At 32.1% G+C, this 19898-nt stretch overlaps 1 protein-coding gene across 2 annotated transcripts in view; it reads right to left on the bottom strand.

Moving 5' to 3' along the window:
* The window catches only part of MDGA2 (MAM domain containing glycosylphosphatidylinositol anchor 2), a gene marked incomplete at both ends in the record, with an annotated part of 831925 nt that overhangs the window by 26761 nt on the left and 785266 nt on the right, over nucleotides 1–19898 (bottom strand). The window contains 4 exons of one of the 2 annotated variants that reach the window (XM_082842707.1): nucleotides 7055–7213; nucleotides 7682–7837; nucleotides 11031–11051; nucleotides 14842–15019. In XM_082842707.1, the coding sequence (XP_082698833.1) occupies nucleotides 7055–7213; nucleotides 7682–7837; nucleotides 11031–11051; nucleotides 14842–15019 (514 nt within the window). The remainder of the gene's footprint in view (nucleotides 1–7054; nucleotides 7214–7681; nucleotides 7838–11030; nucleotides 11052–14841; nucleotides 15020–19898) is intronic. The other variant, XM_082842708.1, reaches the window with a different exon arrangement.

The raw sequence follows: 19898 nt of genomic DNA, 5'->3' as shown, positions 1-19898 counted from the left end.
CCTCAACATCCTCTTTTATCTTTAGCTGAGGAGGGTAGTCAAGGTGAGGACTTTGGCCATTTTGACGAGTTACTCAGTTTTTCTGGGTCTCTCCCATGTATACACATTACTAAACTTTGTTTGATTTTCTCCTGTTAATTTATCTCATGTCAATTTAATTCTTAGACCAGCCAGAACCCAGATAAGTAGAGGAAAACTTCTTCCTCAACAGGACCATCATCAATGAATAATTAAATAGGAAGAAAATAAATTTAGGGACAGTTGGTTGTTCATAACCAGAGACTTAAAAGGTAAATGTACTACATATTACATATGGTCTTATTAGAGAGTCTGTGACAAGGATCTGCAATAATATTTTGATTATACGTGGTAATAAATCATGGTTAAAGTCTATCTACCACCCCCTTAAAAAATACATCTTAATTTAACAAAGCAGTTTACTGAATGAATGTCTTCTTTCTATTGCATTGTTTTCACACTGATGACATTGGCATTATCAGTATTAACTACAAACAAGACTTCACTGAAAGCATTATATAATTCTTAACAGAAAGAGTGGCTTAATATCAATTATTAACTAACAGCCCACTGTAGGTAGCTATTCTCTAATATTTAAATGTAGAATACTAAATAACTTTATCTATTCTCTCAGCCACCAGGGAATTGTCTTTTACAAGGACCTTAATTCTGAGAAATTATCGAGATGTAAGTATCTCAAAATTACATATTTATTTTGCTGAGATTCTTCTACAGTCAATGTAATTAAGACTCTAAAATAATGGCACCATAATATTTTTTTTTTTCAGGCTCAAATCGACTCTCACACGGTATTTAACGCCAAGGGGAAAAATATGTGAGTAGATTTTCTGTTTTACAAATATATCTGAGATATAAGCAAAAATGTTGATTTAAAAAAATACTAATCAGAAGAAATATGATCTTTGACTAAAATAAGAATAAAAATCAGACTCCTAAAATCATGCAAAAGATTGTCACCTTTGCTTTCTCTACACCTTGTATAAAAACATTTAAGTCCCCTTTTAAAAATCTTTGAATGTCAGCACTGAGAAAGCTTTAATCCAGCTCTTGCTAAAGGATAACCTGAGATATCTTATTAAGAGAAACTTAATTGAGGTTAATTTCAGATTCATTAAATTTTATTTCTACATTTTGTTAGATCATCATAAGGTAACATGGATCATAATATTTCAGCTGAAAACCCAAATTTTATTCTTTAATGTTATTATGGCCTTTCAGTATATACAATTTTTATTTGTACATGTTTCATGTATTTTCTAAAAATACTACATGAAGATATTGCTAAGAGTATAGCAATATCTATATAGTATAGCAATATCTATATTGGTTATAGATACTGAGTACTTTTACAAAATACTAAGTACTTTCATAAAGATAAATTTCCCTTTAATTAATTAAGAAATATGTGACACTTTTGTTTTCCTCTACACTTTAGCTGCCAGATAACTTAAATTCAAATTCAAGTTAAGTCAGTGATTAACTTCTATTTTTTTTCCAACCTATCCTATAAGGTCTTGGTGAAACTACCTTCTGGTTTCAATCTAAACTCATACTTTCATTTCCCTCATGTTGTCATTCTTCTAGCACACTCAGAAACTAAAGTATCTATTTTTGGATGATTTTTTAAAAATCTATTGAGCATTTGTTTTTTCAGAGGATCAAATATAAATAAATCATGCTATTGCTCTCAAGGAGCTTACAGTCTAACAGGGGTCAGGGTGACAAACATTATGATAAAGATGTGCACCAGGTGTTAGGAGAACTGAAGGAGCAGGGAGGATGGGGAGGAATTTGAGCAGATGTCTTTGAGTTGGATTTTGAAGGAAGAATATGAGTAACCTAGATGATTAAAGAGGTGAAAAAGTACTACTTCTACCATATGTTTTAAAAAATATTCATTTACTTAACAAATATTTATGGATGGTCAAATAAACATTTACATTTGCAGGGTACCATGTGATGAGAAGAATCATTGTTTCTACTCTTCCAAAGTATACAGTTCAAGTAGGACAAAAAACAGAGTCTGTAAAGAAGCCCCAGATACAACATAGATTGATTTGGAGAACTTCAGGTATAACTGGAATAAACCATGGAGCTGCCCCAAGGAGATGCCAGAAAAGCATATATCCTTGAGGTCCTTACGCTACTAGTTTTAGAGAATGATCTTTACCCCCAGAAACTAGGGGTCAAAGAGACAGCAAGGAAGGCAGTTAGCAGACTAATTCAGTACAATACACAAGAAAGGATGGAGAGTCGAACTGAGCATTATATCCTAAAATACATTTCAAAACGCTGAGGATTGATGTCCTGAATGCCAACCTCTCCAGCTCTCTCTATATCCCTGATCAGTATCGATTTCCTTTTACCACTTTCCTAAAATGGTTTACTCTTTGAAAATGAAACCTTTGCATTTATTTTAAACAGAAAATAGAAACTGTTAAGAAGACAAATTTCACATCTGTTTGCTGTTCTTGCATCTAAGAATGAATCAAAAGCCACATTCTTAATTGTTTTCATCCCATCTCAGTAGAAGAGACATTAGTATCCTCTTCAAGGCTAATCCCCCACCAGACCTCTAAATTCTCATCTCTTCAAGAAACTTGCTTCCCTCTGATTTGTGTATCTCTAAACTTACCCTTTCTTTTAACTCTTTTTTCTCTTATTTAAGTCCTTTTACAATCCCACGTCTCTCTACTTCATCACTTCTTCCTTACCCTCAAGATTTATGACAATAGATGTCATTAATGAACTCCTTTTCCTTGCTTCCCATTTGTTCCACAGTGAAATTAGCTTTCTAGAGGCACAACTGTATTTGAACCATTGTTATCAAGTTCAATGAATGTATTCATAAGTGTCTTTTGTATTTTTATATTTAATTTCCTGGTATGTTATGATGCTTATATTTCAAATTCTTATTTCTAGAAATAAATGAAGTACCTATTTTACTGATTTTTAATAAGCTCTTGTCATATCCAGTGACCTCATATGAGGTTCAATTTCTTTGTAAGAAAATTAGAAATTTAGCTGATTAATCAATCAAAATGCCTCCTAATGGTCATAGGATTGCTGAAATAGTCTTATATTATTGTCAATAGCCAGATCACATACATTGTATTATATCATGTACATATAAATCAACAGTTAAAGGGTGACACATTAGAGCTTTCATTTATTTTTTATTAAGTCAATTTTGATGGAAACTTAACAAGAAATTGTACCACTGTGGCAGATAACCTCTAAGATGCTACCCAATGATTTCAACCTCCTCGGATTAACATTCTTGTGTCATTTCCTCCCCCTGAATGTGAGTTGGAATGATCAATCAGTTATAATAAATAGAATAAGTTATGGGATATCACTCCAGTCATCAAGTTATTAAAAATTATTGGGCATGTATTTGCTCTCTCTTCATAGATCGCTTGCTCTGGAGGAGGCCTGCTGCCATGAGACAGTCCTATAGAGACATCACATGGCAAAAAACTGAGAAAAGTCTCTGGCCAACAGCCAGCAAGAAATCAGAATCCTTAGTCCAACACCTGTGAGGGAGTGAGACCTGCCAAAAACCTAGTGAGTGGGCTTAGAAGGGTATTGTCCCCAAATGAGGTCTTCAAATTAGACAGCAGTCCTACCTGATAGCTTTTCTGCAACCTCATGAGAGACCTAGAACTACAGACACTCAGATAAGCCATACCCATACTCGTGACCCACAGAAAATATGAGATCATAAATGATTTAAAGTACAAAATGTTTTTAGTTTTAAAGTACAAAATGTGGGAGAAATTTATCATGCAGCAATAGATAAGTAATATAACATATCTGACTTTATTTCAAAGAGGAACCTCTTTTCTAAATAATGAATAACTGATCACCCTTTTTTGTATTATTAAAAAAATTGTGACTCTTCTCAGTGATATATTGTCCGTTAGTCCCAGTTAAAAGAGCAATGATTATTTATGGTTGACCAGGAAGTAATAACTGTAAGTAGGCTATTAGAAATCCAGGACAAATCATTTTTGAATCTGGATTTCCAAAAGAAGGAATAAAACTAAGACTGTAATTTGTAAAAACCAGTGACTATAAATGCACCCCAGTTTAACAGATGAATGAGTGTCTTAGAATAATATTTGCAAAGAGGAGGGGTTTTAGATACAGGCAGCAACTCTCTAATGAGGTAGTTCACCTGGCCATCACTAATTAGTCATGTCTGGAACAGATATTTTTGCCTAGATTTTAGTAAGCAGCATGATTGTGTCCTGCTGAGAGGGGACCCAAGTGACAGACCTAATACCTGCAACCTTCAACCATCTGAGGAAGCAGAGAAATGGCACAGGTATCAAAGTGGTAAATATTTGAGAACATGGAAGAAATGGAGAACTGCCTTCTCTTTGAAATAAGCAGAACAAAACTAGCAGAACAAGTAGGCATTCACTGACAATAAAGAGCATAAGAATAACAACTGTGAAGTTAAAAGTATATTGAAATTATCTTGGGATTCAGCATAAATATGCAGAAAGTTTGAGAGGGAGCTCTAAGGTAGCCAGCCTCAAAAATAAGGTAAATACATAGTTTACTCATTAAAGTAATTCAATATATTGATCTTGGAATTATTTATTTAAAAACCATTTTAAATATGCCTGTTCCAAGGTAAATCAGGAGAAAAAAAAGTCCATGAAATATATTCGAAATAGAGAGTAAGTAAAATCATACCTCATCAACTAAAGGGAAGAATTAGAGTTGAGCTAATTCTCTTTGTAATGAGAGTAATCTCATAATAAGTAAGATGGTTTGGCAATTGTGTGGAGATTTATTTCCTTCATAGTTTAGGCCGTAGTGAACCCATGACTATTCTCACAGCTTTCTAATTGCTTTTCCAGTCCATATTCTGTTTCTCAATAATTTTACCCATACTTATAAGATTTATTTTTCCAAATCATATATCGCACTATGCTTGCTGTCTGCACAAAATCCGTAATAATTCCGCCCTGACTACTAAATAGCTAAGCTTTCACAACATTGCAAAGGTCTCCCTGCAGAGTGGCGAAGCAGGCAACCTACGTGTCCAGCTTCCCAGGTTAGTATTTTGGCTTCACTACTTATCAGTTATGATATGATGGGCATGGTAATTAAAATTCTCTATATTTTAGTTTCCTTATCTATAAAAAACAGGATAACAATTTTAATGAGTGCAAATATTTATTGTGAACATTAAGAGAAATAATCCATCACGTGTTAGGAATAGTGGCCTGGTCCATTATGATTACTTCATAAATATTAGCTATTACTTTATTATTGATAATATTGCTGCTCTTTGAAATTCAAAGTAACCTAAGATTATGTGTGTCTACCATCTGATAGAAGATTTTATATATGTTATCTCATTTAACTTGAACTACATATTTCTGAATTAGAAATTATTATTCCTATTTTACAGATGAGGAGAGCAAGATCTAGACATTTTAAGTGACTTCTGTAAATTCTTACAGTGACTGACTGCTACAACCTAATTCCCACCCAGGTTTCCTAACTTCATGTTGAGGGCATTTTTTGCTGCATAAGAGTTTTCCTTTCTGGGCTTGTCACCTACTGCTCCACTGTGAAGAATATTGAGTAATAATGTTGCCTATGAATTTGAACACCAGCATAACCAGTTACTTGTAATTCATACAAACTCACTGAGGTTCAGTTTTCTCGACTGTGAAAGATGGATAATGATGCTCATTTTTATAAATTTATTAAAAGGATTACTTCACTTAAATAAGTATAGTAGCTGGTATATATCATGTGCACAATTTTGTTACTTTATATGAAAATATTTACACTTTTATTTTGTTAAATTTATCTTAAGACCATATTATCCTCATATCTTGCATTTTACTTCCTCATTACCAGTGCTTTAATCTTCCCTATGCTTATCTCTGTCTATTGAAAATGTACACTTCTTTCATAGAGAAACATTTCCCTTTGTCCCAAAGCATTGCCTTATCCTCCAAATAGACAGAGATCCACAATCCCTTGCCAATCTCTGTGGAGCTAGATATGCTTCACCATTCAGAATTTTGTCTTACTTTAGAAAGTTAAAAGAGGGTATGTCTTGTATATTATGTAACATCCCCAGGAAAGAACTGAAACAGAATCCCATAATTAAACATAGTAATATTTTTGCTGTAAATAGTACATATGTTCACACTCATTTGGATAAATAAAGACTATACATATGTTCATATCAGTTCAGGCCAGATATTCTAACACATGTAGATCAGGTTAGCATGTGTTGGCAGATAATCACGTTTAAAACAATTTTGTGTTCAGTTGTTTCGATTTTAGAATTGCACATAAAAAATTGTAGATCTGCATGAATTCCTTCCACCCACTGCCCTTACCAGGTTTGTTAGGTTCCTTCTCGAGGTTATGTGGTATTCTGTCTAGTATGATTGCGTATTTACTCATCTTAGCCTTTGTTATTCTTAAGGTCTCTAAGGGCAGGAAGTGTGTCTTCATATTTGTATGTTTTTCAGGATCAAGGATGTTCTTAAATCCTACTAGGTGTGTTAGGCATACTTTATAAACAAGAAACTATCACCAATATTCCAAAAGTGTAGATAGTGCTAAAAGCACTTGTCTTCCGAGTATGGCAATGCTTCTTTTCACTGTCATTAATATACACTGAGGCATTATTCAAGCAAATTTCTTTGGAAAGAAACAGAGTAAATTATACTGGTATTAATTTCCAAGAAGATCTCATAAAGAACTTAACCTATTGATGGTCTTCCTGAATTAAGATTCTAGAGGAGGTAGGTAATGCACCCAAATTTCAAATTTTAATATAAATTTGGGAAATTAGGACATGATGGGGGAACATTCTTAGCATCTTATTTTGCAATTTGCTGGTAAGCCGTTTAAAAGTCAATGATGATACTCTTTGACTAAAATTGATTTCATGCTATGTGTTTGTGAACCTTTTTCTTCTGAGTTACGATTTACTTTTGAATAAACATAGTAATTCTTTCCATCTCACCTATATGTTGTCCATACATGTGATAAAAGAAGCTGAGACAATATGCAGTGTTCGTGGGTCCATAAGGGTTTTTGGGAGCTATGCTGAAAACAGGGCTGAGAAGTCGAGCCTTTTCTCCTTCCAATCTGGGTCTAGATGTCTCAATGTACATATAAAAACCTTAAAAAAGACAAAATAAAATGTTTAAGCAAATTATTATTAGGCAACATGAAATTTTAAATCACTGAGAAGTTTTAGAGTTTTCATACAAAGTAAAGATTGATAGGAGAGTCTGCATCTCATTTATAAAATGTATATATACAAACATAATATAAAGAATAATCTATATAAAGATAAAATTGTTTAAAATGTATAAAAACTTGAGACAAAATTGGAATTTTAGACTTGAATTATCAAAAAAAAAATTCCTAAACTCTATATATGTCAGTGAGTTCTGAGTGAAAATTAATGATTACAGACTTTGGAAGTATCTGAATTATTTGTATGGTACATAAAAATTTCATGTTTTATTCCAAAATCTTCAAATCTATTGCTAAACATTATCTTGCATTTCATATTAACAGCATTTCTAAAAAGTCCAAGGCTGGAGTATGATTGTTATGAACACAACATTTCATACCCTCATACCTTCTTTGGAGCCACTACGATCAGCGTTAGGTCCAGTGTTTGGAGTATATTTTGTATTTCTTGTTGCAGTACTTTGCTTTGTCCAGTCAAAATTGTCTGTATCATCTTGGGTAAACAAACAAATGTTACCATCTTCAAATCCACAGTGAAATTCTCCTGTTGACAAATTTTAATTAAAATAATTAAGATAAATTAAATGAATACAAATATTGCAATATTCTTATAAGAAAAAATTAAAACATTATACAGCAATAATAATGCAAGATTGCAATAATGGCACCATAGCCAAAATAATGCACAAGATGATGACTAAACTTAAAACTATTTCAATTTTAATGAAAATGAAAAATAATCTTGATATGTAAAGCAGTCTCTTATTTAATAATTTGAACCCAAACCATTTTCCTCTGAAATATCCAGATAACTGAAATTAAAGAATACAATCCATGCTTGTATTATGGCTGAAGAATTTCCCCAACTTTCATTGTTCAAGTATAGGTACAATCCAAACAAAACTGTCAATTAGAAAAAGATCTTTATTAATTTACCCAACAGCACTTTAAAGCTGTATACCTTGAGGTTACAATTTTTCACTCCATGTCTCGAGATGCTTTCACGTATACCCATTTGCACAAATGGAAGTTTACTTAGGGGAAGATAATGGCAAATTATTTTTAAAAGTAGTTATCTTTCATGTTTTATTTGAGTATAGATTTGCCAGGTGCTTGAAATTCACTAGAAATAAAGTAATGAAGAGAACTTTATGAAGACCCTGTGGAAGGACTGGGATTTCTTGGATGCCAGCCACATGCTGAGTTAAGGCCCAACAACAAGTTCACTGAGAGCTTTCCTTAAGTGTCCCTGAAATGAGGGTGGTAGTAATATTTCTAGGTATCAAAAGGTTTTCTTACTGGGATGGACCCTGCTTGAAACAGGGGGGTAAATAATGGAGTTTATAATCTCCACCAGATACAAAATTAAAATTATCCTTAACTGAAAAAAAAACCCCACGTAGTTTATATTATTTCATTTAAACTTATAAGAACTCTATGAAAATACAGAAATGCTAACTCATGAGGCTCATGTAGGAGAAAGCTTTGGCTATTTCCAGCTAGTAAATAATGAAGTCAAAACTGAATACAGATTCCCTGCAATTCATAAAAATATAAACATCTAAATAATAAAAACTCCCATTTTTTTCCCCCTGCAATGGGTTACATTTATCAGATATTCCTGGGAGTGGAGCCCTTGAAGTTGGGATCATGCCTTTGAATTAATCTGTGTGTTTCTATACACTAACAATGAACTATCAGAAAGGGGAATTAAGAAAATGATCTCATTTTCAGTAGCATCAAAAAGAATGAAATACTTAGGAATAAACTTAGCTAAAGAGATGAAAGACTTGTACATTGAAAACTATGAAACATTGATGAAAGAAATTAAAGAAGACAAAAATAAATGGAAAGATGTCTCATGTTCTTGGATTGGAAGAATTAATATTGTTAAAATTTCTATACTACCCAAAGTGATCTATATATTCAATGCAATCCCTATGACAATGCCAGTAGCGTGTTTTTTTTTTTAATAGAAATAGAAAATATTCCTAAAATTCTTATTGAACCACAAAAGATCCCAAATTGCCAACACAATTAGGAGGAGGAAGAACAATGCTGGAAACATCACACTTACTGATTTTAAAATATATTGTAAAGCTACAGTAATCAAAAGAGTATAGTAGTTTTATACTATTGGTGGCAATGTAAATTGGTACAGCTATTATGGAAAACAGTATGAAGGTTCCTAAAAAAACCTAAATACAGAACTACCATATTATCCAGCAATACCTCTTAAGAATATATAACCAAAGGAAATGAAATGAGTACCTCAAAGAGATATGTACATTCACATGTTCACTGCAGTATTATTTGCAATATATGAGAAATAGAAACAACCTAAGTGTCCATTAATGGACTGTATTTACTTTTAATCTTCTCATGACCACTGTTTTTAAACATTTCTACTGGAAGTGCAGTCAGAGTACTTACCTTCAAAAGAATTATAATCAATATAGTAACTAATTAGCAATAGTACCCTGGGTAGAAGCCAGGGAGAACCTGATTTATGCCATTAATTCATCTTGAAACTGTCATGTATTTGTTCTTTTAGCAAATGATCATTGAAGACCTGCTAAATATGAGATGCTGTGATAGACACAAAGATAGTGAGATGTAGAGAGAAATTAGAAACAGATTTAGTTCTTAAGTATCTTACAGTCTACTGGAGGATATGAGAAAATCAAAAATAGCTTCCACATAGATGAAGATAAATTGTTATGGAAAATCAAAATGAGGGAATAATTAATGGAGGAAGAAGTATTTGTGCTAAACATTATAAGAAAAATGAACCTCAAAGAGTTGGTAATAATATCCACATTAAAGGGTCATTGTGATGACTAAATGAACTTTTATGCACTGAAACAAGATGTGAACAATAAAGATCTATAAAAATATTCAGTATTAGTATTTGGACATGCAAAAGTGGAGTAAAAGAGGATCTTTGGTAAGAAATACAGCAAGAACAGGGGTTACAGAATTTGGTCTTTGTTATATAATCAGTTAAAGGCCATTGCAGAAAAGAGAATACAGTAAAATGAGAAAAAAGATTTGGACATTTTCTTCACTAAGTATAGGAAATTGAGAATGTTGAATGGATATGTGTAAGAGTATAAAGGTGGCTATTCTCTTTTGTTAGACAAGAACAATATATTGCTAGACACAAAATAGAAGACAAAAAATCAATTCTTAATTTTAAAATGAAATATTATCAAGAGGATGGTGCTCAGATTATCTTCTTCTTCATAGAAGATTGGGATATACAATAATGATCCATGAAAATTCTTGCTTAAACCATTCAAATACTAACTTTCTAAGTAAATATAATATTTCATGAGTGGAATGTAGAAATCAAAGAATGAAAATTAAAGAAACAAATAATAGCAATACAAATAATACGCAATGCCACAAAAGAAACAACAGTTTATTATTTGTAGTTTACACAAATAACATTTGTTAACTGTGTAAACTACAGTTACACAAATAACAAATGTTAAGCATGTTGGGGAAATGGCTCCATATTTAGGAAAAGTCAATTATCAACATTAAATTATTTGTCTTTACACCCATATCTTTTGAAATTTAAAATTTACAATTATGTCAGTTTTACTGTTTCCAAGCCATTCTATTTTAAACCAAATATGAACAGTTGCTAAATAAACTTTGTATGTTTATGCATTTTCTATTTTTCTTAATTGTCAAATACAGTGCCATTTTTAAAGTGAAAATATACTTACTCAAATGAGGATTAACAGGAGCTACAAGAAAAGCAAAAAATAATGTTAGCGTGGCTTGAATGTCTTTTATAAATCAAAGTCTAATCAGTGTCTCATAGTGCCTAACCAAAACTTAATGATCTTGCCCACTGTGGCCATGGAGAATTATATCTGCAATCTATTTTGTTCTAGAGGATTGAATAGAATCTACTTTGTAGCTCAGCAGTAACAGCCTCAAAGTACCCAAAAGATCAATGCTAAATAGCTGTGGGATTTGTTCATTTTCCAAGGAATGGAGTTGCTGATCTTTTACATCTTAACCAGTGCTAAACAAAACCGAGAAATCAAAACTGAGGCTGACAACCTATAATCTAGATGTTTAACAATGAATGCAATTATCCAACAGAGATTACACTTTAGTTTTTTCTTGCTGTTATCTACTTCTGGTGAAACTAAAGCAATCCTCATACCATGTCATTATGTGTGTCCCAAAACAAATAGCTGCTATGATGCTGCTTTAATTACATTTACACACACACACACACACACACACACACACACACGCACACAACACACACAGTCTTCAAATGCTAAGCAATGCATTTGTATTTTTGTGTACCAGAATAAATACTTATCTCAAAAAACTAATTGTGTTTGCAATATAAGTGCCAATTGACTTCTACCTGAAGAGGAATGAATACTTTAAATATTACTGAAACAGCAACAAAAATATGTCTAACCTAAGAGACAAAATGGTAGCTGTATATATCGATTAGGCATTTATCACTCTGAGAGAAAATTCCATTCTGGATAAAAGAAAGCATTACTGCAGTCTCCCAAGATTACAATAGACAGTTAATCTAACCTCCAGAAGGTTGTCTACTTTGTTGTTAATTCCTAGTATTTGCCATTAACCACTTTTGTTAAACTTGGACATACTAGTAAAGTATGATAGTCAAAAATACACACACATGCATGAAATAAGTTCATATATAACTGCTAAATTTAGTACACTGAGATCAATTTTAACAAAGTGATTAGTTTCTCAATAAATTACTTTTTACTATTTCTACATTGAGAAGACAGACTATTCCCATTATTTTAGTTGTTCTAATTGTTCATTCCCCATTGTAAATTATGAAATGAATAACACAGAGAAGGGACTATACATTTATTAGTTTCACTGAAGGGGAGAAAAAAAATTCCCTTTCTTGCAAAGTATCGGTATATTTTAATTTGAAAATTAATTGTTAAAAATTAAAATTATTTCATAATTAGAATAATATGAAGTAACAATTTTTATATATTGTCTTTGAAAGAAGTAAGCATCTTTAAATTATAATTTAGTTCTAAGAAATGTCACAGCTACATGTAACCTGTGACCAGACTGAATTTTGAGATTTCTCCTACAATATTTTAGTCACCAAATTCACTATAAATATCGCAATTAACCTTGTGAAAATTTGCCATTCTAAATTTGAAATATTGCAGTGAGTCTATTTTTCTTTTTTCAAAGTAGCATGTCAAATTTCTTATAGATGCCTATATATATTATATGCTTATATACACTAAAGTATACTTTACCCAAGTCCATAGTATATAGAAGTTATTTTTAATTAAAATGTTTAAGATTTTAATAAGCATGCCTAAGATATAAAGATAATTAAAGAAAGTTGGAACTAAACATAATATCTATTTTCCAGATTTATTTTTCATTTCATTTGTTACCTCAGAGTTTTCAATAAGAACTACTGAGTTTATGAAGATTTTTTTCTATATCTCTGTAAGACAAGTTCTAATAATTTCTAAACTTAGCAAATAAGTAAAGATTTCTGTCATGGAGGAGTGAGCCCTAGTTTTAGTCAGAGTTAGTCATTTCATAGTTGTTTAACTCTACAGGACACGAACTTTCTGGGTCTTAATATCTTCATCTTTTAAAGGAATGGATAGTAATGCATGGTTTCCAATGCCCCTCCATATTACATAGTTTACAGTTTTACAACTTAGGGGCAGGGAGCATAAATACTAGTTAGGAGGAGATAATTCATATTTTATAAAAACATATGACACTAAAAATTTAGAAAAATATACTGGGATGTTATCTAGTTGTCTGCTCGATGGAATCATGAAGGTGATTACAGAATAACAATTGCTCTTCTGCAATAATAGTTATATCACTAACAAGAAAATGTACATTTTTAAAAGAATCATATTCAAGAAAATATACACAGTGATTCTAATGCTTTTACATTCCTTGATCTTGTATGAATATTCCACTATACATTATATATTTCAACTTTTTAATGAAAATTGAATATATAATGCCCAATGTGTACTCTGACTGATGAGAGTGAAGAAAAGTGACTTCACAACTCTAATGAGTTTTTAATAATTTCACTTTATTTTTTTACTTCTGACAGTATTCACTGTTACCCTCTTAAGTAGGAAAAAATACTTAATGCTAAACAGAATGGAGAACCTCAGCTGCAAAAAACCTTAACAATCAATAATAAAAAGAATAATATTACACTAAAGTAATGAAACACATATGAAATATTTTGCCAGTGACTTAATCAAACTTGAGAAATACATTGATGATTTTAGAGCTAGTCTTTGAATATTATAAATTTCAACCGAAAAGATGTACATAAATTTCAACTGATAAAATATTAATCTGTCAGGTATATGTTAAAAATATCATATCTAATCACCATGATTTCTATTTGAACTATTAGAAAGTTTCTGACCAACTTTGTTTCACAGGTTTATACTATTTTCTACTTTTAAGTAGGACATTTAAATAGTAAAGAAATATTAAATGCATATTGTTTATAAATGCAAACTATCACTAACATATACACATTAACATTAGTGATCTAAAAGAAAAAAATGACCAAAAAAAAATCAACTAAGATGTCATTCAATAGGTGAATGGATAAACGAACTGTGGTACATCTACACAATGGGATATTATTCAACAATAGAAAGAAATGAGCTACCTAGCCACAAAAAGATACGGAAAAACTTTAAATGTGTATTGCTAAGTACAATAAACCAGTTTCTAAAGATTATATGTTGTATGATTCCAAATACCCAGCGTTCTGGAAAAGGCAAAACTATAGATATAAGATCTGTGGTTGTCAGGGTTGGAGGAGGGATGGAAGGATAAATAGGTGGAGCACAGAGGAATTTTAGAGCAGTGAAAATATTCTGTATGATACTGTAATGGTGGATAAATAACATTACACAGTTGTTAAAATTCATATAAATGTACAACACAAATAATGACCCCCCAATGTAAACTACTGACTTTAATAATGTATCAATATTTGTTAATCAGTTGTAAGAAATGTGCCACATTAATGTAGGATGTTAATAATACGGGAAACTGTGACGGGGGATAAGGCATATATGGGAACACCCTGCACTTCCTACTCAATTTTCTGTAAACTTAAAACTGCTCTAAAAAATGAAAAAAACTTAAAATTCAATCACATTTCCTAATTTCTTAATGATATTAATTTTAAAATCATCAAGAATTTGAAAAAAAACGTATACATACTGCTTCATAACTATGCGATAGAAAATAAAAAGACATTGTGATATTATCAGCTAGGTTCAATGTTAATTAAACATTTTTCTATATCTCTATTTATAACCAAATATTACAATTTATGATGATTAAGTATTGTGGGATTTTTTTTTTTACTTGGCTAATGACCCGGAAAGTCAATATGTTAAGTTTTATTTTGTGGCTAAATTTGGTAGATAGTTACAACCTTCTAGAGAGTTTAGTATGCAAATAAATACTTTTAAATGAAAAGCTACTTACCACTATATTTGATGACACGAATTGTTGAATCTCCTTCTCCAAATTTGGTGAGAGGAGTCAGTCGGACTTCATAAGCCTCTGGTTTAATTAGCTCAGTCAAGTTATATGTAATTAATTCTCCCTTTTGAATATTCCCATTTATTTTAATCTCCTGTTCCCACCATCGCTGCTGTCCAGCCTGAAATTAAAAGAATTATATAATAACGTTCCTGGTATTTTTAACTGTGTGCTGGTCATGTGGCTAAAAATACTACTGCTGGGGATTCTTTGGGGCCTAGGACAAAGTTATATTCCGTTAGAGATGTACCTTTGTTTCTGATATGCTCCTAGGGGCATCAATAGTATGGTTCACTTTCACTTTGAATATGAAGCCCTTTGGTGTCACAGATTAAAGTGGAGATGATCCCTTGCTTTGGGCAGGCCTTGGGTTTTCAATCCTGTCTGCCTCACCACTGCCAAACTATAAGAAAGTTCAAGTTTGTCTGGGTTGGTTAATAGCTGAGGACAAAAGCAATTTGGGTGGGAAATCCCATTTATTACTTTGATTTTCCATTGTCCCTTAGATTTTTACCTAAGTGTGTGTGTGTGTGTGTGTGTGAGTGTGTGCGCGCCTGCACTATATATATATATATATATACATACATACATACACACACTATATATGTTAATGTGTATATATATATATACACATAGTCATATATTTATATATTTGCTTGTTTTCTGAGGGTGGGTTAATCCTAATTATATAGCTTAGCCTGCTATATTTCTGGAAATGAAAATCTCAAGTATGTGCTATTAGCACAGCATTAGACAAATGACAAATAAAATAATGAAATGGAACAGAAAGCCCATATATAGATTTGTGGGGTTGTTCACATAGAAGACATGAAAATATAAACCACTCAATTGGTTATGTATATTAAAAAAAACATAAATGTAATCCCTATCACATATCTTATAACAAAAAGAAAAAAAAAAAGAAAAGGCAGTCTCAGGAGGATCAAATACTTAAATTTAAAAGGCAAAATTTAAATCATTTAGAAAAAACACAGAAGAATGTCGTTATGACCTCAGGTAAGGTGTTACTTTCTTAGGATAGAAAAGCACAATTAGTAAAGGAAAAGATTGATAAATTAGCCAATCTTAAATTTGAAATTAATATTAAATTTAAAATTTTAGCATAAAAATTTCTTCTCATCAGTGCTCCTCATTAAACAGGTAAAATAAAGGCAGAGGCTTGAAAAAAGATATTTAGAACAAATACAGTTAATCAGAATATATTAAAAACTCCTATAACTAAATAAGAAAAAGAATTCAATAGCAAAATGAGCCTAATAGGAACAGGTATTTTGTAAATGAGCAAGCCCAAAAAACTAATTAGAGAAAAGTCTCAGCCTCACGGTGAATCAAGGAAGTGAAAATTAAAGCCACAATATTATTTCCCAGATAAAAGCTTATAAAGATAACAACATTAAGGTTTGTTGCAAATATAAAACAATGAGAATCTTTATACCTGTCAAGAACCTGGAGCAGCAGAGGGTGGATGGGTAAGATTTTAGTCTACTTACAAGCTAACAAGTTAGCCTGCAACAGTATCATGGGCACAAGCAGAAGAATCCAGACTACTGAGTCAGAGAAAAGGATTCAAGACACAGCAGACAGTACAAGCTTTACTTTCAAACTGGTTCCCTTTGCCTCCCAATTCCCACAGGGTGATGCAGAAGTGTCCAATTGGATTTTGCACATGCCTTCTGTTTGTATCACAACTGTAGGACCCTGAGCTTAAGAGACCTTACTGTTTTATAACTGACAGTACCCAAGCCTGTCTAACCATTGCCCAAGAGGGAGACATTATATTTATTATACTAGATATTAAATGGGCTTTACCTCTGTTCCAGGGGGAGGTCTCTATATTCTAAGGATGTTTGCTATGCAAATAACCTCGAAAAGATAGGCTGGAGTAAAAAAGACAGTGCCTCTGCACATATGTTATGCAAAAAAGCAAGAGACCTACAGAAAACTGTCTTCTAAAAATATAGTCTTTATGAGTATGTAAATTGGTGTAAGTATAGAGAGCACTTGGCAATAAAAACAATATTACGATGAGAACAGATAAACTCGTGTACACAGGAAACAGGAATATTCATGGCATAGAAAACACAGAAAATGATCTAAACATGAGTAAGAGATAGAATTATCAAATTGTATACTCTTCATAAAATATAATTTAAAATATAGCATAAAAAATGAACCTAAGCCAAAATACATCACCATGGATGGATTTCACAAAATATTGAGCGAAAATTAATTTTAAAGCAGACATATTATAAAATTTAAGTTCAAAATATGCATTTTGATAAGGGATGCATAGATATGTATTAAAGTATAAAGAAATGCAGAAAATAGTAAATGCTATGTTTAACATACTGGTCACATGGATTAGAAGAGCGTCAAGAGGAGAAGATGCAATTGTGAGGAGATAACAAAGGACTTAACTCTGGTGATTTTTAGTTTTTAGATTGGTAGCAGGTATATAAAAATACTTATATTATTTTTGGCTATGCCTAAAATATTTCTCTTTGTTTTTCAAAGAGAGAATTGAAGAATAAGAGACAGGCAACCGTGAGTTTTCTTAAAACTCTTTCTCCCTTGAATGTTAAGATTGCACTCTTGTATTGATTGCTTCCTCCATCTACATCTGTGGCAACTCATCTGCTTGCTGGGCTGCTTTTCCTTTTCCTGAGTTCTAAGTGTTGATAGTCTCTGGAGTTTTATATTTGGTGTTTTTAATACACTGTGTTAGTGGTTCTCACTTTTAGGCAAGAATGAAAGTCACAGGACAATCTTGTTAAAACCCAAAATTCCAAGTCTTAACCACCAGTATTTCTTCTTCAATGAAGTCTACAGATATAATTTTTCAGTGAGCTTAGAAATACATTTTTTTTTAAAAAAAAGCACCTCCTCCTTTACAGGGTAATTTGGAAGCAGGTGACCCAGGGTCTGTATTTGTTGAGGCACAGCTCAGCCTTGCTAGTTCCACAGCATTAATACTAGTGGTTTCTTCTATACCTCTACACTGATTACTCCTGCTACATCTATTAGTCCTTACTATGTGCCAGTCAGGCACCATGTTAACTGTATTATATCTACTATATTTAATCTACCACAACCCTTAGTAGGTAGGAACTAATACTAGCCCTATTATACAAACTGAGGAAACTGAGGAAGAAGCAAGTTACTGTATCTCTCCTAAGGTTGTCTAGAGAGTAGCAGCTGCAAAATTTGGTTACACCCAAAATGACTCTATCTGGCATCATTTCCTCCTTTGCTTCCCCAGAATTAATTGCTCCCTTGTTTTAAGCAGTGTCTTTATATATTTAGTTATAATACACTTAAAAGTACTTTTTTGGCACATAGATTATAAATCAGGAACAATTTCTTATTAATTTTTTTACCTATAGTGTCTGATCATTAACTAGGTAAAGATGTGACAAGATTAAATTCCAGCACACAGTGTATATTTAACTGACCCAATGAGTGCAGCAGAAAATCTAACTTAGTGATAACTGCATACAGTCACTGAATTTACAAACACTAGTGAAAATGGACCTAAAACCTAAATTGACAGAAAGTACTTTACTCATGCATAGCTGATACCAGACACTACAAAGTTTCTATCCGTTTTGGAGACTAAAAATTCTATAAAATAATATAATACAAATGTCAACTCTTTCAATGTCTTTAGATTTTTAAATTATTATATATGAACTAAAGGCAAAGTACTGTTATTTCAGAAGACAAAAGTAGTTTAAACCCACAGGAATATATACATAATAATTTGACATTATACTATTATCTAAAGACATACAAGTTTAATCAAGGTATACTTTTCTGGATGTTAAATATAAGTTTAATACCACTCAATATTTATAGTACATCCCAAGGAGAGACTGGTACTCTGTTGTTATAATGAGATGCTTTACTCAAGTAATTTTAGTTGGCATGTACATTGATGTTGTTACTTATTACAAACTCTGGAGTAGATAACTTCATATGTGTATTAAAAAAGCAATAACTTTGATTCTAAATATTTAATTTAAAGCTATAATGAAAGTATATACTTCAGTAGTTGAGGAATAAGCAATTAAACACTTCATATTGTATCTCAGTGAGCTGTGCAAATGTAAAAATGGAAAACTAAATGCAATGTTTGCAAATACACAAAAGAAAATACAATATTAGTCCACTGTTTGGAGAAAGTGGACCTAAAACATAACTACAGATGATAGTTCCAGAACATACCTGGTAAGCATGGTGATATGAAAACAATGTGTAAAGTATTTCTTATCATCTCTATTTGTAAAAAATTTCCATGTAACTTTTTCTGTTCCTAGGAGATATGTTCCTTTCATATAATTTAGAAGACTATTTTCACTATTTGAAGAAGAAATGAGCCATAATTTTTCTGAATGCTAAGATCTGTAACTTGAAACACAGTATCTGGAAATCTGACTTCTAGAAAGTGAGGCTCAGAACAGTTTTACAGCATGACATGGAGGAGGATTAGAAAGCTATATTCAATAGCAATTGGAGAAAGTATGGATTTTATAAGCACCAATGTGCTTCTCTTAAAAATCGGATATTCTTTATTCTTCTAAAACTGAATTCTACTTACCCCATTTCTGCTGATGAAATACTAATTCTTGCCAATCTAGGTTAAACTTAATACGTTTAAGATTTGAACTTGATAAAGTTAACCCAATCACTTTGTGTACTGGGTACCACCTAGGGAAGTACTTAGGTGGGGCAGGGGCAGAGGAAGCCCATTCCCCAGCCTAAGTGCTCCTGGGGATAACTGTTGCTTGGTTTATCCTGTTTCCTACTGATATTCTCTTGGATTTAGTCAACTTCATCGGGTCTTTCTTGTCCTGTACTAGCATCTTTTGCATTGTTTTTGGAACTGCCTTGGCCAATGGTCAATATTTCTATTCAATCTGCATCTTTCTCAGGCAAATCACAGGTTCTTTTGGTCTAAAAGCTCCATCTCTGCCCTTTTT

This window comes from Leucopleurus acutus (assembly GCF_964270905.1).
Source record: "Leucopleurus acutus genome assembly, chromosome: 1".
NCBI classification, from domain to species: Eukaryota; Metazoa; Chordata; class Mammalia; order Artiodactyla; family Delphinidae; genus Leucopleurus; species Leucopleurus acutus.
This window is presented reverse-complemented; position numbering and strand designations above follow the sequence as displayed.